We start from the raw sequence: 24,059 nt of genomic DNA, 5'->3' as shown, positions 1-24,059 counted from the left end.
TGGGCTGAGCTGGTGGACTCGCACAAGCAGGAAGTGAGGGCTCACGCCAGCACATACATACACGGCCTGGGCGAAGGCCTGCTGATGGGGTGACTCAAGACTTCTGTGTCCAACCACTGGCTACTCACTAGCAAGCCAAGCAGGGACTCCAGGGGCTGTACAGAGCAGCCTCCACAACACTCATCTAGGAGGAGCCCTAAAGAAATGGTGACGGGCCAGCAAGCCCTGGGGGAGGGGGGAAGGTCTGACATGTGGACTTGCCACGTCATTTTACTTTTTTTTTTTTTTGGTACTGGGGATTGAACCCAGGGTCACTCGACCACTGAGCCTCATCCCCAGCCCTATTTTGTTTTTTATTTAGAGACAGGGTCTCACTGAATTGCTGCGGACCTCCGCTAAGTTGCTGAGGCTGGCTTTGAACTCACGATCCTCCTGCATTGGTCTCCTGAGTCGCTGGGATGGGGCCTGTGCTACCTCACCCGGCATATTATTTTATCTTCAATGTCCAATCTTAGACAACCAATTATGAAACAGGAAAAAAAAATGTCTATACAAAGTGTCCCTGAGGAAATTGAGATCTTGGACTTATTAAATAAGAGAATTAAAGCATGAGAACACTTTCTTACCCGAGAGAAATAATCAATGAACAGGAACTATAAAAATGAACCGCATACAAACCATGGCATTTACAAGTATAGTAACCGAAATTAAAAATCCACCCTAGGGCGGATATAGCTCCATTGGTAGAGTGCTTGGCTGGCATGCACAAGGCCCTGGGTTCAATCCCCAGAACCAAACCAAAACAAAACAAAATCCACCCTAAGGCTAGGGCTATAGCTCCCTGGTAGAGCACTTGCCTAGGATGTGTGAGGCTCTGGATTCAATCTCCAGGACTAGATTTAAAAAAAAAAAAAAAGAAGAAGAAGAAGAAAGAAAGAAAACCTAAGTAAAATAAAGGTATTGTGTCCATCTACAACTAAAAATATTTTTTAAAAAAATCCACCCTAGAGGGCTCAGTAGCAGAACTGAGCTTGTATGAGAGTCAGTGAACTTGAGAGAGGTCAGCAGAGACATCCAGTCTGAGAATCAAAGAGAATGAAGAAAATACATAGAACTACAGAGATCTGTGCAAGAGCATTCAACATGACAACACACAGATCATGGGAGTCCAAGCACAGGACACAAGGAGGAGGGAGAGTATGTTTGAAGCCCTGATGCACCCAAACTTATAAACTGGATGGAAAACATGCACCCACATATCTGAAAAGTTTAATGAACTCTAAGCAAAATTCATTCAAAAGGCCTAGGTTCATCATAGTCAAGCGTCAAATGTCAAAGACAAAGAATCTTCAAAATAGCACAAGATAAACAACTTATCACGTACAGGGGATCCTCGAAAATATTTGTAGCTGATTTCTTATTCAAAACCAGGAAGGTCAAGAGGGAGAAATATTCAAAGAATTTAAAAAGTCTAGAAATTTCAGGTGCAGCAAAATTATCTTTTAAAAATAAAGATGATATTAAAACATTCCCAGATTTTAAAAAATACCCAAACTGAGAAAATTTATTGCTACCAGACCTGACCTATAAGAAATACTCATACTCATGGTGATGCATTCCTGTAAACCCAGTGTCTCAGGAGGCTGAGGCAGGAGGATTGTGAGTTCAAAGCCACCCTCAGCAAAAGTGAGGCCCTAAGCAACTCAGGGAGACCCTGTCTCTAAATAAAATACAAAAGACGGCTGGGGATGGGGCTCAGTGGTTAAGTGCCCCTGGGTTCCATCCCTGGTACCCCCACTCCAATAAAACAAAACAGTAAACGAATTAAACACTCTGATCAAAAGGCAAGGGGAATCATAATGGATAAAAAAACTGTGACCCAATATACACTACCTACAAGAGGCAGTTTAGATCCTAAGACAATTAAACAGTCACCCAATATGAGACAAAATATTTTATCATGCAAATGGGTTGATCCCATCAGGAAGACATGAACATTTTTAATATATGCACCTTTTAATATATGCACCTTTACAAAATGTAGAGCACAACCTGTCAGAACTGAAGAGAAGAACAGACAATGTAACAATAATACTCTTATTTCCAATGAAAAGCTAGGCAGAAAAACTAGGCAGATGTACAAGGAGAAAGAAGACTTGAACAACAGAATAAACCAACTAGTTCTAATATGCACCCATTCCACCGATCAGCAGCAGAATATTCTTTTGAAATGTACATGGAACAATCTCTAAGATAGACTATATTTTAGGTCAAAATCTAGGTCCAATAAGTTTAAAAAGATGGAAATCACACAAAGTATCTTTTTTAATGACAATGGAATGACTTTTAAATCCACAGTGAAGAGGGTATTTAGAAAGCAACTTGTGGAAATTAAGCAGTGCACTTCTGCACAGCAGAGAAGTCACAGGGACACTGGAAGATGCTCTGAGCTGAATGAAAACTAAACACATTGTGTCAAGTCTCGGAAGCTGCGCCTAAAATGGTGCTCGTGGACTTATTGCTGGAAATGCCTGTATTACAGAAGCTTAGGACTAATAATCCCATTTTTTAACCCAGAAAAAGAAGGATAAACTACGCCTATTGCAAGCAGGAGAAGAAATTAATCATGATTTGAGCAGAAATGAAAGAACGATGACAGGAAAATGAGAAAATCACTGCAAAGCAAAAATTGGTTCTTTGAAAATATCAACAAAATTGAAAAACCTTTAGCTCAACTAGTGGGCAGGGGAGAAAACACAGAAGACACAAAAAAGGGCACCCCACTACTGACCTTCTACCAGCTAAAGGAAAACAGGGAACACTCTAGCAATGGTACCCAGTTAATCAGACCACCTGGCTGAAATGTCACACTCCTAAAACTGACTCAAGAAGAAACAGAGATTCTGGCTCAACACTAAGGAGACACTTTAGAATTTAAGAATTTTTAAATGTAGAATTTAAAAATTCCTATAAAGAAAAGCTCAGACTCAAGTGAATTCTACCAGACATTTAGAAAGAAGCAATCCAAAACTTCCAAAGCATTTTTTTTTCTTTCTTTTTTTGGACAAGTAGATGTGAAGAGAGTATCTTCCAACTAATCTTATACACTATTACCCTAACAACAAATACCTAAGAAAAACATCATACACACCACCAACAACCTAGAGAACAATGTCTTTTATGAGTATAGATGCAAAAACTTCAGCAAAAATCCCAGCAAACTGAAATGTACAGCACCTAAAAAGAATCGCATACTATAATCAAGTTAGGTTGATCCCAGGAAAGCAAGGTTTACCATTCAAAAATCAATGTACTAGACCATTATCAATAAAATAAAGAGGGGGGGAAAACCCTACACAATCATCTCAGAAACACACACACATAGAATACACACAAGACAGAATCCAATAGCTTTTCATAATAAAAATATTCAAAAAATTAGGGATAAGAAAGGAACTTATTCAACCTCATAAAGGTCATCTTTGAAAAATCCACAGTTACTATCACACTTAGCGGGGCTCAGTGGCGTGCACCTGTAATCCCAGCAGCTTGGGAGGCCGAGGCAGGATTAAAGCCAGCCTCAGCAATGGCAAGGCCCTAAGCAACTCAGTGAGACCCTGTCTCTAAATAAATTACATAATAGGGCTGGGGATGTGGCTCAGTGGTTGAGTGCCCCTGAGTTCAATCCCTGGTATCTGCCCACCCCCAAATTATTATAAATGGAATTCTTTTCTTGTTTGTTTAGTGCCTCGCAATTGCTGAGGGTGGCTTTGAACTTGAAATCCTCCTGGCTAAGCCTCCCAAGCTGCTGGAATTATAGGCATGTACCACTGCACCTGGCCCTAAAAATATTTCTAAAAAAATTTTTGCACAACTGTCTAGAAACTGAAAAACAGCAACCACAATTCACAGACTGGGAAATGGTATTTACAAATCATAGACCCGATGAGATCTAATATTCTGAATATTCTAATATTCAGAATTGATAACTCATAACACAATAAATAGAGAAATGAATAAATGACTTGAGTAGCTATTTTTCCAAAGAAGCTATGCACGATCCAATAAGCATCTAGAAAGTTGTTCAACATCATGAGTCACTGTGGAAATGTAAAGACTACCATGAGATTCTACTCTGTTCCCACTAGCAAAATCTAAAATAAAAAAGATAGCATGCGTCAGCAAGCATAAGGAGAAACCAGAATCCTGTACATTGCCAGCAGGTGTGTAAAATCCCGAAGCCACTTTGAAAAAACAGTTTGACAGTTCTTTGGTCACACCTAGAGCTACCACAGGACCCAAAGATTCCATTCCCAGGTGCAATCCCAAGAGAATCCACATAACTAGTGCACGAATGTTCACACCAACTTTAATCATAAAATCCCCAAAGTAAGCACCATCTGAAGAATGGATGAAACAAAACGTCTATCCATACAGCAGGATGTCACTCAGTCACAGAAAAGGAACTGATGCTTTAAAATTACGCTCAGGGGCTGGGGTTGTGGCTCAGCAGTAGAGCACTCACCTAGCACGTGTGAGGCGCTGGGTTTGATCCTCAGCACCACATAAAAATAAACAAATAAAATTAAGGCGCTGTGCCCAACTATACCTGAAAAGGTATTAAACTATGCTCAGGGGTGGGGGCAGCTCAGGCCCCAGATCCAATCCCCAAACACTGGGGGAGAAGACCCGGCAAATTGAGAAAAGGAGAGTTCCTCCGGCCGCATGCCGTCCGCCGGCACTCGTGTTAACTGTCCAGAGCAGGCAGGTCACTCACACCCGAGGACTAGTGACCGCCACGGCTGGGGGCCAGGAGAAGAGGGAATGCCTGCTAAGGCGTGGGGTTGTGGTTTCTTTCAGAGGTGACGAAAATGTTATAAATCAGTGATGGCACACATTTTGAAGACTCTAAATCCAAAGTTCACGTTTTTAAGGAGACACATTTTTATGACATGTAAAAATCATATTTATAATGCACACACACACAGCTTTACTGAGCAACGATTCACCCACACTGCAGCTCGCCCATTTCAAGTTCACAACTGAATGGCCTGTAGTGCATTCATGAGTAGGTATCGCCACAACCACAGTCAGTTTTAAGATATCTTTGTCACCTCATGGAGAAGCACTTTGTAGCCACTCCTCTTCTCCCTCCACCTCTCCCCAGGCTGGAGCACCTCCTAGGGCACTTCCTACCTCCACAGATCTCCCTGTCCTGGGACTTCCCTGTGCTGGGTCATAGAATCTGCGGTCCTTTGTCACTGACCACATTCCCTTAGCTTATCATTTTCAAAGTTCATCCAGGCTGTGGGAGGGACGGGACGGGTGGCATTTTATGGCCTGATAATCCTCCAGTGTCTGGCCATGCCACCTTCCTCTATTCATCCATCAACTGGTGGGCACTCGGACTCCCACTTTTGGCTATTATAAATAACGCTGCTGTGGACACACTGTGGAGAGGTTTCCGTGAGATGTGCACTTGTCCCAGGAGAGGAACGGATCGTAACTGTTTAAATGAGGAACTGCCCTTCTTGTACTGACCCCAGCATTGGGGGCGGGGGTTTCAGGTGCATCCCCTCACTTGTCAGCGCTGGCTCCTACCTGGCTCTACCTGCCATCTTAAAGGGTGTGAGTTGGTCATGCTTTCAAATTTTTTTTTGTTTTTTTAAAGGCGTGGGAGAGCGCACAGAGCTGGAAACTCTGATCTCCTGCCAAGTGTTTTCGTGATTCCCATTAACACCAGATGGTTGGGTTTTTTTTTTTTTTTTTTTTTTGGAGGGGGGGGTGGGAGGAAGCCTGAGCTGAATCGAGGGGGTGGGCCTGAGAGAGGTGAGATCGACAACCACTGCAATCCAGAGTCTGCCAGTGCCCGAGGTCAGGGCTGCCGCAGAAGTCCTCCCTGGAGGGTCGGAGGGAAAGGCTGTCCTGTGGCAGGAGCGGGAGGAAGTGGCAGACAGCCTCGCTCCAGGGAGCTGTGGAAAGAGATCAATGGTCCAGGGCTCCCTGAGCAATGGGCGATGAACCACGGACAGCACAGCCATTCCGTGCCTAGGGAGCCGGAACTGGGCACAGCCTGGGACCCCCCAGAAGGTCCCTAAGAAGGACGGGCACCGTCTGGAGGTCTGCTACCGCGCTCTCCATGCTTACTTCTCCCCGGTCTGAGCCAGGCGGGAGGGGGGCCAGCAGGCCACATTAAGCTGGGGTTCGTCCCAGTGGGGTGAAGGGTGAATGCGTGGATGGAGGGTCCTCTTTCACCCCCAGCAGGGAAATGGCTACTGTCAGGGCCAAAAGTAGGCCACAGACATGGCCCAGCAGAACCCCTGCACTGCTAGGTGGGCTTCCGGTTAGGACTGTCCCAGCCAGGATCTGGCAGCAGGAGAGATGTGCTCGCGCCCAGCAGGGCCTGATGGGTGTGGCATCCTGTCCCCTCTCCTGCTCCAAGCAAACGCCAGGAACAACTCAAAATCCATCTCCATCTTTGCCTCTGTGTTCGTGGCCGAGAGGCTGCGTCATTCCTGTCTGGGCCAGCCCGTGTGTGTGTGTGTGTGTGTGTGTGTGCGCGCGCACACGCGTGCTGTTCAGCATTTTCTGTACTCTTTGCAACCACACTTGGACCCTGAGCACTCCTGGTCAAAAAAAGATGACATTCTAACAACCCGTAGGAAGGAGGCATCTCCAGCTACCCCTGCAGATTTCAGGGGTTTGGAGGAACAGCCAGAATGCAAGTGAACCCGGAGAGACTGTTTTTACTAGAGCAAATGTTCTCCTGAGACCCGTCCTTCCTGCGGTGGACCATCATATGGTGCGTCAATTCCCAGCGACACCAGGGCCCCAGATCTCTCCTAGAACACCGGAAACATCTTCCCTGACTGATTATTCTGAGTGTCACCGAGCCCCTGCATGCTGCCCTCTGATTAAACGCACATACTCCAAGCGTCCCAGGAGGCACCTCGTGGTAAACGCCGTCTGTGGTTTCAGCGGGAAGTAAACGGCACCCAGGGGCCGATCTGCAGCCGTGGGCTGGGATCCCGGGGATCACAGCAATGGCTCCCACAAGCAGGAGGCCCGCCTGGCCTCTTCGCCCTTCGTGAAAAAAGAACATCTTCCACGAGGTCTTACCACATACGAAACTCTCCGGCGGTACGGAGAAAATGCTCTGGCCCTTTAGTGACTCTGGGTGGGCACAGGTGGCTGTCACAAAGGCCTGCAGTGTCCTGCTCTCGAGCCATGGAGGCAGCCACTTGAGCTGGCAGTCACACAGGAAGCTGTCACTGCTGATGTGGCTGAAAGAAAGAAAAGGACATTGAGAGTGGGTCTGCACGGAATAGGGCAGCTTTCACAGACGGGGACATTCATCGCCACCCACAGCGCGTGACGCCAACACCCGCGAGCTGACTGGGAGATGCCTTCCCCACAGTTCCTCTCTGCTGGAGGAACAGCGCCTAGAACCTACCTGGAGATTTGCACCAAGTGCAGCTTCTGATGGAGTCCGTCAGGATGGAGCCCAACTCTGCCCTCCTACCAAGCTCCAGGGGGGGCGGGGGCTGAGACCCCTGGTCCCGAGGCTGCACTTGGCCCTTGTTCTCAGACTCTGCTCCTCTGACCTTGCGGACACCTCCTCACCTTTCCCTGACCTTGGATACACCCTACAGGGGCAAGAGCACTTTCCTGATAAATTCCAAACTCAGTCCCCAGCCCTGGGACCTTGATCTCATCTCTGCAGCAAGTTCTAAGAAGTCCTCTTTCTTCTTTTATGGCTGCTACTTTTTGACTGGCCAAGCTGGGTTCAGGGATTGAACCCAGAGGCACTTAAGCACTGAGCCCCATCCCCAGCCCTTTTTATTTTTTTATTTAGAGACAGGGTCTCGCTGAGTTGCTTAGGGCCTTGCTGTTGCTGAGGCTGGCTTTGAACTCGTGATCCTCCTGCCTCAGCCTCCTGAGCTGCTGGGATCACAGGCGAGCACCACCGCACCTGGCAAATCTGCACGTTTTCTTACTTCTGAATGTCAGCCTCCCGGCCACACGCCCCGCCTGCCTGCCCCTCTCTCTCCACGAGCGTCGCTCAGGAGGTCGGGAGAATGCAGCCCTGCTCCCTAAATAGTGCTCCTTAGTTAACTGCCCCTGCCCAGGGAGCAGGAGAACGTTCAACTTGGGTTTTGTGAGCCTCCAACCCAAACAGAGAATATTTTTTCTTTTTCATTTCTCAGCAACTGAGGATAAGCTTTTCAGACAGAAACCAGAACGGCCACCTGAGCAGACATTCCTTCCTGAGGAGTCACACACCATGATAAGTCACCCGGAGGGTCTAGCTGCCCTGGTCCTGGGAGAGCCCAGGCCTGCGCTGAAGAGCAGTGGCCAACCTATGAAGAGGGCAGACACAAAGACACGTGGCTTCCCTGTCATGTCCCTGACACTCAGTGACAGAAAGGGGCACAGTAAGCCTAGGAAATCCACACACGTGGTGCCGGCCAACAGTCCAGCCAATGGCTTGTTCTTCCAGCTGCTGCATCCCTCAGACCCACAAAGCAACCACAGGGACTGGCTTTCTGTTCTCTTTCACTCTGAATGTGGTTTGGTTTGTTTGTTAGTTTGTTACTGGGGATTGATCTCAGGGACACTGGACCACTGAGCCCCATCCCCAGCCCTAGTGTGTACTTTATTTAGAGACAGGGCCTCCCTGAGTTGCTTAGGGCCTCACTAAGTTGTCGAGGCTGGCTTTGAACTTTCAATCCTCCTGTCTCAGTCTCCAGAGCTGCTGGGATTATAGGCGTGCACCACCGCGCCTGGCCTGCCCCCAGTCCTTTCTATATTTTATTTAGAGATAGAGTCTTGCTGAGTTGCTCAGGGCCTCGCTAAGTGGCTGAGGCTGGCTTTGAACTCGCAATCCTCCTGCCTCAGCCTCCCAAAGAAAAGTGTCAAACTAGCAAACAGTGAGGAAGAGTAAACAACCTGTTTCCTCATCATTCCCAGAGGTAAGGTCAGAAAGTACTTCTCTGAAAACTGAAATGATTTATCTTAAAGCCATTATAATAGGGAGGCCTGGCCCAGGGCAGACCGTAGCATAGGCCTGAGGCTTTGGATTGTATTTGTCAGGCAACTGACTTTCTGCGTCCTGCTAAGGAGTTACTCTAGGGGTGGGAGGGCAGCTGATGAACAGAATCGGCCCACCTCACTGCTGTGCAGGGAGGAGGCTGTCCCAGGCACAGCGCCTGTGGCTGGCTCGCTGCACCAGGACCTCACCCTCCTGGTAAAGAGGGAGCGGGAACTCCCACTGTCAGAACCTCCTCGGGCTCAACCTCCAGGGGCACTTCTGCAGTTCCCGAGGGCACTGCGTTGGAAAGTCTGCAGGCAGAGCCTGGGCCAGGGCTCAGGATGGCCTGGCCACACCACCCCGAAAGTTAGAGACAAAGGCCAGGCTGACTAGAAAGAGGGGACTGTGAGCTGCCCAGCCTCCGCTGACTCCTGCCCGTCTTCAGCACTCGGGCAAAGCTCAACCTCCGCAGCTGCCAACAGACACAGCCCCCCTGGCTCCCACCTTCAGCCACCCCAATACTTCCCTGGCTGAGAGTGTGCATTTTCATGACTCCAACTCAAAGTGTGTTTCTAATCATCGCTTGTGGAAATCTACCCAGAGGGCCACAAAGTGCACACCACAACCTGCCTTGTGCCATGGGGAAGAAAAAACCAGCAGGATTAACCCTCCGGGCCCTCCAGAGGACTGGGCCCAGGCCAGCCCCAGCTGGATCCATGCAGCGGCTGATGGGAACCCAGGCGGGGACCAAGGCTCAGCGCAGAGCCAGGCAGAGTGGGGTTTTGTTGTTGTTGTTGTTTTTTTCCTTTGCGAGGTGGGGGTGGGGGTGGGTTGCCCAAGCTTCTAAAGGGTTCAGTTCTTCCCAACTAGACAACAGTCTCCTAAGAACCTAAAAGAATCTCTCTCCTTTTTTTCCTTCTTTCTCCCAAAATACCCTTTTCCATTTAATCAGATCTTTTGGACTCCTGACACATTTGGAAGTTTCATGGAGAGAAAAGTTGTTAAGAACTGCACAAATCATGCTCACCCATCCCAGGAGATCTGGATTTATTTTGGGGGGGGGCGGGGGATTAAACCAGGGGCACTCGACCACTGAGCCACATCTCCAGCCCTTTTTATATTTTATTTAGAGACAGGGTCTCACTGAGTTGCTGAGGACCTCACTAAGTTGCTGAGGCTGGCTTTGAACTCACGATCCTCCCGCCGCAGCCTCCTGAGCCCAGGGATCTTTTATAACCAACATTCCCCTCTACTTGCTTTCTCAGGATCCAGCCCTACATCCGGTGCGGAATCACTTGTCAGGAAGGGGAGCTGGGGGATCTGTTCTTCAGATTCTGTCTCTCCCAAATGGACAAGAGAAGAGCAGCCATGGTTGGAAGTAGGGAAGAAGCCCAGAAGGCTCCCTCCCTGTGTGGCTCTCCACACAGCCCCGTGGCCCCAGTGAGCCTGCCGTGAGCTCCCACTGGGAGGTTCCTGACCCTCCTCAGCACAAGCTCTTCATGGGACAAGTGCTGGACAGCCCCTCCTCTCAGAGGAATGTGGCCTGCCCTCTTAGGCTCTTCACCACGGGGACGGGCCTTTTCCCCATTCCTACCCTCCCCGCCCCAATCAAGGGTCCACCTGGAGTGGCCTCAGGAATGGGATGAGGTCAGGGCATCTGATATCCGCAGGGGACTGACCTTACAGACGGGACTTACTGGCCACAGAATCAGTGGCATGTGGGAGTGGGCCACGATGGTGGGGGGCTCCTCTAGCCCCGGTCGGTCACGTGGCACCCCACCTCTGAGCATCCATCAGTGCCCCTGCTGCTGAAACCCACCCGGCTCCCTCAAGAAGCCCTTCTCCGTGGGGGCTTTTCACTTTAAGCAAACCCAAGTGAGGAGAACGTGTCCCTGGGGTAACTAAAGGGGTGATCACCCACTTTTTAGAAAAGAATGCACCTGACGTTATACAGAACAGCTGTTAGCACACACAGCCCGCAGGCTGCTGCTGTGCGGTACAAATTCAATGGCACACACACAGCCACACCTGTTCCCTTATGTATTATTTATGGCTGTTTTCTGCTTTAACAACCTCGCCAAGGAGTTGCTACACAGACCCTGTGACCCAGGGTCCAAAATATTCACGACATCACCCTGTAAGAAAAAGATTGTCGCTGGGTGTGTGGTGCACACCTGGGATACCAGGAACTCTGGAGGCTGAGTCAGGAGGATCTCAAGTTTGAGGCCAGAACTTGTTTTGTCTGCTTGGGGCAGGGGGTTGCCCTAGCTTCTGAAAAGGTTCAGTTCTTCCTTAGTAATACTCTGTCTCAAAAAGGGCTGGTGATGTGGCTCAGTGGTGGCGCACCCCCGAGTTCCATCCTCAGTACCGCCTCACCAAAAAAAAAAAAAAAAGGTATTTTCTACCTATTGATCCCAAGTAAGCACCACTTCTTTTTGGGGGGGCTGGGGGTAACTGGGGATTGAAACTGACCCCAGGGCACTTAAGCACTGAGCCCCATCCCCAGCCCTTTTAATTTTTTTATTTAGAGACAGGGTCTCACTGAGTTGTTTAGAGCCTCAATAAGTTGCTGAGGCTGGCTTTGAACTTGAGATCCTCCTGCCTCAGCCTCCTGAGCTGCTGGGATGATAGGCTTGCGCCACCAAGCCAGCTTCCCCATAGTATTTTTTTTTTTTTTTAAAGAACAGTTTCGATCACAGCTATTAAAAATGTGAGTATAAAGCAATTACAAGGGTTTGTTACTCTGGAAGTTCTTCCTCATATTCCCGAGGGCCCCAGGAAGCCCCGGTACTTACAGCTCCTTAAGATTCCTCATCTTGATAAAGGTGTCCAGCTGCACAGACCTGATGGCATTCTCTCCCAGGTCCCTGAAACACAACACAAGGACTTGTGCCAAGAAACCCCGGGGGCCCTTCCAGCCAGCCCCGTGTCTGAGCCAGGAGACGCGGAGGCTTTCCGGGACAGCCTTGGTTTCAGGTGACCCACAGGTGATAACTCCACAGGAGGTGGCTCTCGCACGTGTTGACACAGCACGTGCAGTGACACGGGGACCCAGCCCGTCTGAGGGGCAGCGCAGAGGCGGGTGCAGGCCTGCTCAGCAAGTCAACTGCACCAGGCTCTCCCAGCAGAACCGGGGCTGAACTTGGTGCAAAGAGGAAACAGACTCACGCCCACCCACTGGAGGCAGCTACCCCAGAAGGACATGAAGGTCTCGGGCCGGCTGGTCCCCTTCCTCCCAGGGCCAGCCAGAGACGCTCCCAGTGGGGTGGGGTATGCGTCACTCTGCCGGCTGGCCTAGTGGGGGTGGCCAGGAGACCAGGGCCCGGGGAGGGGCGGGGGCAGCGGCGACACAGGGCAGCGGCGGGAGGAAGGTACTGTCCACACACCAGCTGCATTCATGGAGCACACCAACTGGCCATGTGTTCTGGGACTGCTCTGGCACGGGCAAGATAAGGGCCAGCGTGGAAGCAGCTGCCGCTTCTAAATAGCCTGTTTCTCGGTTGACAAAGATGCCATTCAATCCCAGCCGACTTCGCCGTGGCCGCCCTTGGCAGGCCTGCGGGTCAGGCAGGGTCTGGCAAGATACTCACAGGTGCTCCAGGCCTTCCAGCCCCGAGAACGCTCTCTTAGCCACGGACTTGATCTTGTTCCCGAACAGAGTCCTGCAGATTCCAAACATCCAGGAAGAGAGAGGGTGGGGGACAAGCGGGGAGAAAGAACACACGGTCAGCCTGACTGGTGAGAGGCAGGGGAAGCTGACCTGCGCTGAGATCCCAGGGCGGACACCCACAGCCCTGCCCCTCCTGAGAGGAAACGCTTTTCCCTCTACTAGAATTCAGGAGCAGCGACAGGCTGAAGGGGCACGCACTTTAGGGCCTACAAAGGCCCCCTGCAGACTCCATCTCACTCCGGTCAGAACGGCAGTCATTAAGAATACAACTAACAATAAGTGTTGGCGAGGATGTGGGGAAAAGGCACACTCAGACATTCCTGGTGGGACTGCAAATTGGTGCAACCACTCTGGAAAGCAGTCTGGAGATTCCTCAGAAAACTGGGAATGGAACATCATTTGATCCAGGTATCCCACTCCCTGGTCTATATCCAAAGGACTTAAAATCAGCACATTACAGTGACACAGCCACATCAATGTTTAGAGCAGCCACATTCACAATAGCTAAGCTATGGAACCAACCTAGGTGCCCTTCAACAGATGAATGGATAAAGAAAATACAGTGTACATACACAATGGGATATTACTCAGCCTTAAAGAATGAAATTATGGCATTTGCAGGTAAAGGGATGGAACCAGAGACTATCATGTGAAGTGAAAAGAGTCCATCCCCAAAAAGAAAGGCCAAATATTCACTCTGATTTGTGAATGCTAGCCCAAAACAAGGGCGGTTGGGGGAATAATAGAAATCCATTGCATTAGAAAAAGGGAAATGGAGGGAAGGGAGGGGGATGGGAATGGGAAAGACAGTGGAGTGAATGGGACAGAACTTTCCTATGCTCATATGTGAACACACAACCAGGAAACCCCACATCATGTCCAACCACAAGAATGGGAAGTTAGACTCCCTGTCTGTGTGTAATATGTCAAAATACACTCTACTGTCCTATACAACTAATAAGAACAAATAAAATCCATTGGACACACACTTGTCCCACCTGGCCCTCTGTCTCCAAGGGCTCCTGAAGGGGGTTGGGAGTGAGGCAGGCAACAGCATCACAAGAGACAGGCTGGGTAGTCTCTCAGTGAGAAGAAACAGAGAAGGTAACGAAAACTGCAGATCTGAAAGCTGCTGCCCACTTGTGAGAACTGTGTTCCAGGGATAATGGTTCCCAAAAGAGGCAAGAAGGGGACAGGAAAACAGGTGGCTTGTGAGCGTGGCTCCACAGCTCTCTGCACCTGAGATGCACCCTGGCATCTCAGCCTGCAGGAGATGCCCTGTGCTGTGGTTTGTGAGCAAGACCCCAGGTTTTATATGATGTCAACGCATCAGACACGGGTCCCACCAAGAACCAGGTAAGAAATGTGGAATACAAAGGCCTCCCCGCAGAGAAGCCAGTGAGCACCAAGTCCCCCTGCAGGGATGCCAAGAAAGGGAAGGTGAGCCCCAGAAAACCAAAGATGGCAGGGTCAGGCCATCGCCAGCTGTCTGAGCTTCAACCTAACCGCAACAGGGCAGGAGCAGCAGGTGTCCTCGGGAGTTCAGGCCAAGCCGGAGCTCGGGCAGGGGAGGCTGCTCCACCTGCTCCCCAGACCCCACCAGCCCACAGGCCAACGTCTGGGGCAGCCATGCCACCGGGCTCCCTGTCCCCCATTTCATCAGAAACAGACTCCTCCCCTGGAGCCCCCGCAGTCACTCCACATTCAGCCTCAGACAAAGCCAGCTCTGTTTCCCGTCTCCTCTGGAGGGCAGAGAGCAAACAGGCCACAGACCCCTGTGCGTTCCTCCTCCCCGAGGTGGTGTGCGTGGACGTGCCAGCAATCTCACCCCAAAAAGCAGTTCTACAGCCTCGCAATCAAACTTTTTTTTTTTAAAACAAATAAACCAAACACAGAAAACCTGGTGGCTGGGCTTAGGCTCTGTAACCACAGAACTAGCGGCAGACAGTGGCTCAGGGGGGCATCAAACTCCAAGCAAGGCTGAGGGCACTGCCAACAACCATCCACTTGCTCAGATCCCCCCCAGGCCGAGGAGCCGTGCACCCCAGGTCCTAGTAAAAACGCATGGCGCTGATTAGCTAGACCTGTAAACCAGATCCAGGGAGAAGCCAGGCTGTATTTCTTCCACTACATGTCAGTCCCGTTGACCCCTTTTACAGTGAGGTCAGGCTGTTACCCCTAATGGTGACAATAGCAATAGATGAGTTCCCGATTTCTCCAGGCCCGACGTGCTGTGCGTGGACTACAACAGGCCTCTACCTTCTCCCTGCCGGTGCGTGGGGGCCGGGTGGCGCTCCAGCTAGACACCACAGCGGTTCTAACAAACAGCCGCTGGGTGGGCAAAGGGGACCTGGGGCTCTCCGCTGGGGGGACGCTCTTGTCCCACAGCCAGGGATCCCAGGGAAGGGATGGCTGGCCTCTCATGAGTCGCCTGGCCAGTCAGTCATAGGCTGGATCCGTGCTTGCCCAAGCCTCGGTGGCAAGGTACAGGGGACAGTGCAGGGGCACTCATGTCCCTGGGACTCGCAATGACAGGCACAAACCCCTTTCCCCATGAATCCCCCTCTGAAGGCCCCGGCCACCAGCTTCAGGACCTCCTACCTCGTGGGAACCAGAGGCTCTGCATCTCCCCCGACACCCCCTCTACATGGACCTCTGCTCCCAGCCTCCCAAAGAACGCCCCAGGCACAGGGCAGACCCCTGCATCACCTGTCCTCCCCATGTCACTAACAGTGCCAATGAACTGCCTCTCCCGGGGTCCAGAAATTCTCCCTTCTCTCCTCATATGCTACCTGTGCAGGTCCCCAGCAGGTGACACCAGAGCCATTTTGGAACAGGATCTCTGGAGTGGGAGAGTACGACAATCCCAGGCAAACCTGGGCGCAAGGCACACTCCGGCGGCACCAGGAAGCGCCAGATTGGAGAACTACCAATGGCTGGGCTTGAGGGACTACCTGAGCTCAAAACCTGGAACAAGGACGGGCAACGCCCACCCGGTGGTCACAGAGGGCTCTGCTGCTTAGTGGGAAAAGACCCTCGGTTAGGCCTGTGTGAGTGAGGAAGGACCCCAGGAGTGGCTCACCTCCCCATTCAGAGGCAGATCCAGCAAGACCAGCCTCTCAAGCTCTCCAAAGGCAGGCCCAGGCCACCTCGCGGGGACTCCGCATGGCTCCTCTGTGCTGGCATGCTCCACTCTGCCCAGGGGAGCCCCGCAGACTGGGGCCAGCCCATCCAGATGGGGCAACGTAGCATGGTGGCCACGACTTCCAGCACAGCCATGCCACAGAGCTCCCAGTGACACTGGGAGGAAACCCAGCAGGGGAGGGGCTCCAAGCAGCACGGTCCCCTCCTAAGTGGTCACTCAACACCAAGCACAGTGGCCAACCTGGAGCTGCACAAGACCTGCTTTTCTCTTTCCCTTCTAACGCACAGACCTTCGTACACCGTGACAGCAGACAAGACAAAACAGTACCGTGAACCCCAGGTGGCTGCCACACACCTACATGTGTCACTGGATCGCGCCAATTTCATCATCCCTTCTACCTCTACCCTTTCGCCATTTTCTAATCCAGCTGGATTATTTCAGATCCAAATCACAGGCATCAAATCATTTTCTTTCTTTCTTTTTTTTGGTACCAGGGATTGAACCCAGGGGCACTTAACCACTGAGCCCCATCCCAGCCCTAGTTTGTATTTAGAGACAGGGTCTCGCTGAGTTGCTTAGGGACTTGCTAAGTGGCTGAGGCTGGCTCTGAACTCGTGATCCTCCTGCCTCAGCCTCCTGAGCTGCTGGGATGACAGGCGTGGGCCACCACACCAGGGCAGAGCCCACTTTCTGCTGCAGGACTCAGACACAGGACAAGGGAGCTGTCCACGGGGGTTCCAGCGTGTGCCAGTGCTCAGAGAGCCACGAACTCAGAAATACTCACAGCTTGCTGAGGCTGTCGAGGCCTGTGAAGGCGCCACTGGTGTCCTCTATTGTGCCTGAGATCTCGTTATGGTCCAGGTCCCTGGGGAGAAGACAGAGCGTGAACCTCTCAGTCGCAACCCTCACCCCACTTTTTTTTCATTAGTTCTACATGGCAACAGAATATGGCGTCATTTTTAAAGCATGGAATACAATTTGTTCTGATTCGGTCCCCAGGATTTCCCCTCCCACTCTCTGTGGAGACAGGAGAACTGCTTCACACTGGGTTTCTACTTCACAGCTCAAGGGGCCCAGTGTCCTGTACGGTCATGAGGAGTGCGGCTCTGAGAAGCAGGCCCCGCTCTGTACAGCCTGCAGCGTGGCCAGGCCCCCACGGCCTCCCAACGCAGCTGATGCACACCCCAAATAAGCAGCTTTCCATGGCCAGACCCGGGGGCGGGCGGGAAGCAGTACAGAGCACATGATGGAAAGCCCAGTTTGTATTCTGCCTGCACAGAGTGGACATCTGGCCCTGGCCTGGAGGATCGGTTGACAAGTTCCTTGAGGTTCCTATCTTCTCGAACTCAACCAGAGTCCCCTTTTTTTGGACCCGACCAAGAATCTGGAGCAAAGCACGTAGAAGAAAAAAATCAGGCAGTAAAGAAAGGGACCCTGGCCCTGTGCCCTGCATGCTGGCCGGTGAGTCTGGGGCCCAGAGCCCATCTCCTCACGAGGCCTGCAGAGAGCTAGACACTGAGCCAGGGAGGACATCTGGGTGCTGAGTCAGACTTGTGACCTGCTCGCCAGGGTGGGAGAGATGGGGCCAACTCTCCAGGCCAGGCTCCCCCAGCAGAGCAAATCCCGAGGCCGGTGACTCAGCCCGCTTCCCAGCGTCCAAGGGCAGGTCACAGTGCCCAGGCGGGACATGGCACCTGGCGGCCAAGCCCTGTTCTGCACACACTCTGCCGTCTCCAACTTTCCAGCAGGCCCTCGGGCCTGCCCTTCCCTCTCCTGAGCCCTTGCACAAGGGCCAGGATCAGAAAGGGATGCGCTTGGCTCCCAGGAGGACCTGGAATGGACGGTGCCAGAGGGAAGGGAGCTCTGACTGAAGGTGAACCACTCGCTGTGACCTTGCTTGAGCACAGTCGGCTGCTGTGGAGGGGCTTCTCCTCCCCACAGCTCCTGCCCACTATCTTCAGACTGAATGAACCCAGGCCTGGGGCGGTGGCTTTGTGGGCTTGTGTCCCCACTCCTGCTGCCAACCTTCCCTCTTCCTCCGGCCTGCTAAGTCTCCATGCCTGGCCTCCTTGTCCTGGCCTCGCAGGACTTCAGCTGGAATAGCTTGGCCTGGCGCTTTGCTCCCCCAGGCAGTGACCCCACATTTAAGCCAGCTCCACCAGGTCCAAGTGCAGAGGGGCGTCCTGCCCCAGCTGCCTGCAGCAAGCCCCTGTCCACCGGGAAGTCATGCCTAGGAAGGGGGTCTCAGAGCCCACCACCACTGTCTGCTGAAAATCACACACACCCCCGGGGGCTTTCTGCTGATGGTTTGGAAACTGTCTGAGGCCAACAATCAAAAAGTTCTCTAAAAATCCCAGAAAAGCATCCTGCGGTGACTTCTGGCAACTCACCTAATGGGACACTTAGAGGGACATGGCATCGTCACCTCCACCTGGTTGAACGACTCCCTAATGAGGACAAGGAAAGACACGGAGTCCCCAACTCCACCTCTTTTGGAAATGAGGCACATCGGACACAAGTGTAACAAAGGAGTTTTTGAACTAGTTTTTGAACTAGTTTTCTGCAATGGCTTAGAGAAAAGACATAGAGGGTTGAAAAAATGAAGCCGGGCGCAGTGGTTCATGCCTGTAATCCCAGGGGCTCAGGAGGCTGAGGCAGGAGGATCGTGAGTTCAAAGCCAGCCTCAGCAAAAAGCGAGGCCCCAAGCAACTCTGTGAGACCCTGTCTCTAAATAAAATATGAAATAGGGCTGGGGATGTGGCTCAGTGGTCAAGTGCCCCTGTGTTCCATCACTGGTACCGAAAGAAAGAAAAAAAAATGATTGCAGGGACAGTGTGGCAGTGGCTGCCGACCTGGGGACGCTCACTTCAACAGCAGGACCCAGCGTCCTGACAGGCACAATGTGCAGCTTCTGCTTGGTGACACCACACTTCAGGGTTGTCATTCCCCTCAGGCACCGTCCCACGGGAACAAGGCATTTGACATCATACACACATGACACATCAGCTTGGGGTCCAATTCCCACCCAAAGCCATTGGGAGGACTTTGGGGGCCGGCTCTGCCCTGTTCTGCTCTCCCGCCCAGGACCCCGTCACTCTGTCACCCCCCAGTGAATGCCGTACAAGATGCGCAGGTTCTTGAGTCCCTTGAAGGCACCCTCGGCGATGTGGCTGATGGAGTTGTGGCTGAGGCGCAGGACGCTCAGGCTGCCCAGCTCGGCCAGGCTCTCCTCGTCCAGCCGCGTGAGGTTGTTGAAGGACAGGACCCTGGGGAGGTGGAGGGGCACAGGTCATTAGCAGGCCTCACAGAGTTGCTTACAACAGCCTGTGGAATCTCCGTGGGCAGGGAGCATCTCACGGTGGACGTACAGCTAGGTCATCCACCTGGTCTAACAACGGGGATGGCCGTGCAGGTCCCGGTGTGGTTAAACTGTAGGGGATGGCACAAGGTCACGCAATACAAAACCTTCCTGCTGGTGTCCAGGCTGGTCCTGATTCAGACCTTTCTTGGCAGAGGCCCCTTGTGGGTCAGATGCTGCCACTCCACGCACTGGACAGCAGAGGGCGCCACACATCCCTGCCTGGGACAGCCACTGCAGGGCTTCGGCCTCGGCCTGGGAGGCTCTGGCCTGAGTGTCACCTACCCTCCCTGTAAGCAGGACAGCACACGCCCCAAACCATCCACTTGGCCTGCATGTCCGACTCCAACCCTCCTCTCAGACACCCGTGCATCTCTGACACAACCCTGGCGCTGGTCACTTGGCATCTGGGTCACCTCTGGTGGGAAAATGGTTAGTTTGGGCTGGGTCAGGAAGAAGGAAAATAGCATCAGTGAAGATTAATGGGTTTTTAAAGGGGGCAGCCGGCAGCCTTCTTTCCCTGCTGGAGAAATAAGTCATGGTGTCTGTCAGTCGCAGGACCTGGCAGGAGACCAAAATCATATCCTCACCTGCAATTAAGGAATTTGGCTTAGGGGAGGGGCGGGAAGGCAACCCTCAGCCTGGCTCTGAGGCGACCTGGGAACGGGGCAAGCTTCTGGGACTGGTCAAGGCATGCTGCAGTGACCCCCGGCCCCTCTACAGGGCACAGCAGACAGCGGTCCACAGCCAGAAAGGGGAGCAGGGGACTCAAAGCCCCCCCACCCCCGCCAAAGCTCCGGAGCACAGCTTCTCCCACACACCCTCTGCCGAGTTGCCGGATGGTGGCCCCTCACCCTAGGAACTAGACAGGCTCGGGACTGCCGGACTCAACACCTGCCCTGCTTCCCCAGGACTCCCAGCCCAGGACAACAGAGAACCACGCGTCCCCCCGGAGTTCCCTCGTGCGGTCCCCGATACCCGGAGAGGGACGAAGCAGCACCCCGAAGCATCAGGAGGGCGAATCTAACACCCCAAGTCCAAGGGCAGTGAGCGGGAGGGAGAGGCAGGCTGCTGCGTGGCACACGCCCCGACCACTGACCCACCGAGACCGAAACGCCAGGTCAGCAGAGGGATGCGCGTGGGCCCGTGACGCGAGACACACACAACAGGAGGGACCGGGTAAGGACTTGGGGCTGCGGGTGCAGCATGAAGTCCTGAGGCCCCCGCGAGTGCGCCTGGCAACCGTGACGCTCGCTCACATGAAGTGATGATTTTTCTAGGCCAAGACGACGAAGAAAAGTGGGAAAGGAGAAAACCCCTCCCAAACTGTCCTGAAAAATAAGGAAACCCAACTGGACTAAACTAGGTCATCCACCTGGTCTAACAACGGGGATGGCCGTGAAACTGAATATGTCCACCTAGCGAGGACCTGTTCCCCCAACACAAGCAGAGCTCCAGACACAGGTGCAGACACGGGAACACGGCCACGTTCCCCACCCTCAGCTCTGCAGCCCCGGCTGTGCACGCAGGACAGAGAGGGCACCCAGGTCCCCTCTCCAGGGGTCACCACTGTGGCGCTCAGCTTGGGCAGCAGTGAGCTCAGGTGCCCTCAGGCCCAGCCTGCGTGTCCCAACTGAGGATCTTCCAAGGGACTGGGGGGCTGTGAGCCTCCACGCACATCCGCCTCCTCCACCAGGCACGACACGTAAAGGCAGGAGCCAGGTCCCTGGGGAAGCTGACCCAGGTGCAAGCGCTGAGGACACACAAATTCTTCCACAGTCAGCAGGCCGCCACTGCTCTGTTCATGCTCCTAGTGTGCTTCAAACACACTGTTTCTCTCTCTCTTTTTTTTTTTTTTTTGGTACTGGGGCTTGAACCCAGGGGTGCTCTACCACTGAGCCACATCCCCAGCTTCTTTTATTTATTTTATTTTATTTTTTTGAGACAGGTCCGACTAATTTGCTGAGGCTGGCCTCAAACTTGTGATACTCCTGCCTCAGCCTCCCAGGTCACTGGCATTACAGGTGTGCCTCACCATGACCCAGAGGCCTAAGGTACCATCACTCTCCAAAAAGCTACAGTGAGAACGGTTCTTTAGGTTGCCCTTCCCAGGCAGAGCCCTTGACTTCAGGAGCTTTTTCCACACCCAAGAAATCCCTGGGGACAGAGACTCCCCATGAGGACCCACAGGTTACACCTCTGTTATTCCAAAAATAGGAGGCAGGAAGGGCCTGGGGGCTCAAAGCCCTGACAGTCCTGCTTTGGGCCTGGCTGGCCTGGGCATCTGTCTGTCTTTCTTCCAGAACAGGGCCCCGGGCTGGCCCGCCTCTGAGCTGTCTTTGCCCCGGAGGCCTGCACCCCTTCCTAGTCCACTGCTCTCTGGGCTCTGGAGGATCGGCCTCCACAGACCAAAGCCCAGGACACTTACAACTCATGCAGCTTCTGACAGAAGTTCCAGCCGTCGCGGTGGATGCGCGAGATGGAGTTGTGGCCGAGGTGCAGCTGGTGCAGGGCCGTGAGGCCGTAGAGGGAGCCGCTGTTCACTTCCACCAGGCTGTTGTGCTCCAGGTGTCTGCAATGACAGCGCACCCGGGGTCAAGGGGGGTCCGACCTTCACGCGACACCCAGAGTGTGCCTGGTCAGCGCTCCGATCAGACACGGCGGTCACACCGAGGGTGTAAGAGAGCACCTGGGAAGCATGCAGCGCCCCTGGTGTGCACACACGTGGCAGAGAGAAGACGGGCAGATCCCAGTGGAGGGTCTGCAGGCCAAGACACACTCAGAAAGTTCGGAAGGGCAGGGGACGTTGGCCATAAGTGACGTTGAGCTGAATCAAAGTGAACCGGGCAGATGAGTGGGCAGAGGGGCTCTCGGCAAGGGCAAAGCCAGGAGAGGAACAGAGAGAGGAGGGGAAAAGGGAGGCAGCCCTTGCCCTCATGCAGCTGACAAAATCCACTGTGTGGCATTAGCTCTGGGGTCCAATGACTGTATGACTTTTTTTTCTGCTACCGGGGATTGAACCCAAGGGTGCTTAACCACTGAGCCACATTCCAGCCCTTTTTTATTTTTTTATTTAGAGACAGGGTCTCACTGAGTTGCTCAGGCCTCACTAAGTTGCTGAGGCTGGTTTTGAACTTGCGATCCTCCTGCCTCAGCCTCCTGAGTCATTGGGATTACAGGTGTGTGCACCAGTACTCCCGGCTCAATGACTACAAAATTTAAATCTTGATTTTACCATTTTAATGGCTTAATGAGTCTGAACCTTCGAAATAGAAATATCCGGAAGAATCCACCTCACGGCGTTGTACGGGGAGGGAATAGGGAATGTACCTCGGGGTCGTGGGCAGTGTCAGGACCTGGCTCCCAACAAGCTCATTAAGTATGCACAGTAGGTCCCTGACTTACAGCATTCCAACTTGTAATGTCCCCACTCTATGACTAGCGCACATTCTGCAGAAACTCCGCTTGGAATTCCGAATCTAGATCTTTCCTACCGGGTACAATCCTTTCTCGATGCTGGGAGTGGCAGAGAGACAGCTCCCTGTCGGCCCCATGGTCACCAGAGGAAACAACTGACACTCCATCATGTGTTGTCTGCCAAGCTAGGATGCCCTGGGGACTAGGTATTAAGTGTATTTTCAATTTATGACATCCTCAGCTCACGGTGGGCTTCTCGGGATGTGACCCCATCGAATGAAGAGCATCCGTGTGCCATTCCCTCACTTCTCAGAATCCTAGCCAATGACAGCTCCACCCAGACAACTGGTTTTTCTCCTGGAAGTTACCAATGCATATTTTGCGGGTTTTTTTTTTTTTTTTTTTTTTTTGGTACCAGGGGTGCTTAACCACTGAGCCACATCCCCAGCCTTTTTTATTTTTGATTTGAAGACAAGGTCTCACTGAGTTGCTTAGGACCTTGATAAGTTGCTGAGGCTGGCCTCAAACTTACAATCCTCCTGCCTCAGTCTCCCGAGCCACTGGAATTACGGGCCCTAATTTGTATAAACTTGTTCCACATAAAAACGAAGTGGTAGAGCCTCACACTGTTTTCTTCTGAAAATCCTCTTCATCTCAGACCACCATCAACTTAGAACTTCAGATTCTAAATGACAGCCTTGAGGAAGGAAGAGTGTTCTGGAATATGCACCACAGAGCTCCAGCCCAGCTGAAGTGGCAAAGGAGGAGAAGCCACCGGCACCCTGTGCAGAGACGCTTCTGCACAGCCCACTGTGGGGCCTGGATCTAGGCTTCTGGGCTTGGGTTCAGTCACAAAGACGAGTAGTGAAGGAAAGAAGTGGGTAAAGATACGGTGCAGGTGTGCCAACTTGGAAGTAACCACCCGCCATCCTGAAAACAGGAGAACCAAGAGGAAATGCTGATTCCCAACTGTCTCCCGGGAGAAGAACCGGGATGGGGAGGGAGGGGGAGGGGACGGCGATGGGTGGGCAGCAGCTGCTTTCCTTTACTATCTGCCTCATTCACGCAGAGGCATTACCTCTGATGAAAAATAAACAAATTTAAATGTTGAACGGCAGCAGATTGCATTCCTCTGCTTTTTTTTTTTTGATGTGGCCTTTGTTTCTGGCAGGCCTCGGCTCCGCTATTGGACACATCTGGCCCAAGAGCACGTTCCTTGGATAAAAGCTGCACATCTGCACCAAGTGCCTTGATGAGCTCACAAGGCAGAAATAAATCTCCTGCGATGAACTATACATTCTGGGTCCACCTGCACATCAAGGAAGACTGTCAAACCCAAAATGGGGAGGGAAGGAGCTTCCTGCGGGGTGTGGGAGTGCAGAGGATGTGGGGAAGGATCTGTTCCGCAGCGAGGAAGTGGGGGTGGGAGGAGGCCCAG

General features: G+C 52.4%; 1 protein-coding gene across 1 annotated transcript in view; it reads right to left on the bottom strand.

The window, feature by feature from the left end:
• LOC143387285 (leucine-rich repeats and immunoglobulin-like domains protein 1) overlaps positions 1-24,059 on the bottom strand; it is a 125,567-nt gene that overhangs the window by 7,947 nt on the left and 93,561 nt on the right. The window contains exons 7-12 of the mRNA XM_077109088.1: positions 21,633-21,776; positions 18,969-19,112; positions 16,631-16,711; positions 12,622-12,693; positions 11,827-11,898; positions 7,120-7,283 (exon numbers count right to left, since the gene is read on the bottom strand). Of these exons, the coding sequence (XP_076965203.1) occupies positions 7,120-7,283; positions 11,827-11,898; positions 12,622-12,693; positions 16,631-16,711; positions 18,969-19,112; positions 21,633-21,776 (677 nt within the window). The remainder of the gene's footprint in view (positions 1-7,119; positions 7,284-11,826; positions 11,899-12,621; positions 12,694-16,630; positions 16,712-18,968; positions 19,113-21,632; positions 21,777-24,059) is intronic.

The sequence above is a fragment of the Callospermophilus lateralis genome, chromosome 1 (genome assembly GCF_048772815.1).
Source record: "Callospermophilus lateralis isolate mCalLat2 chromosome 1, mCalLat2.hap1, whole genome shotgun sequence".
NCBI classification, from domain to species: Eukaryota; Metazoa; Chordata; class Mammalia; order Rodentia; family Sciuridae; genus Callospermophilus; species Callospermophilus lateralis.
The sequence above is the reverse complement of the archived record's forward strand: the minus strand, read 5'-3'. Positions and strand labels throughout refer to the sequence as shown.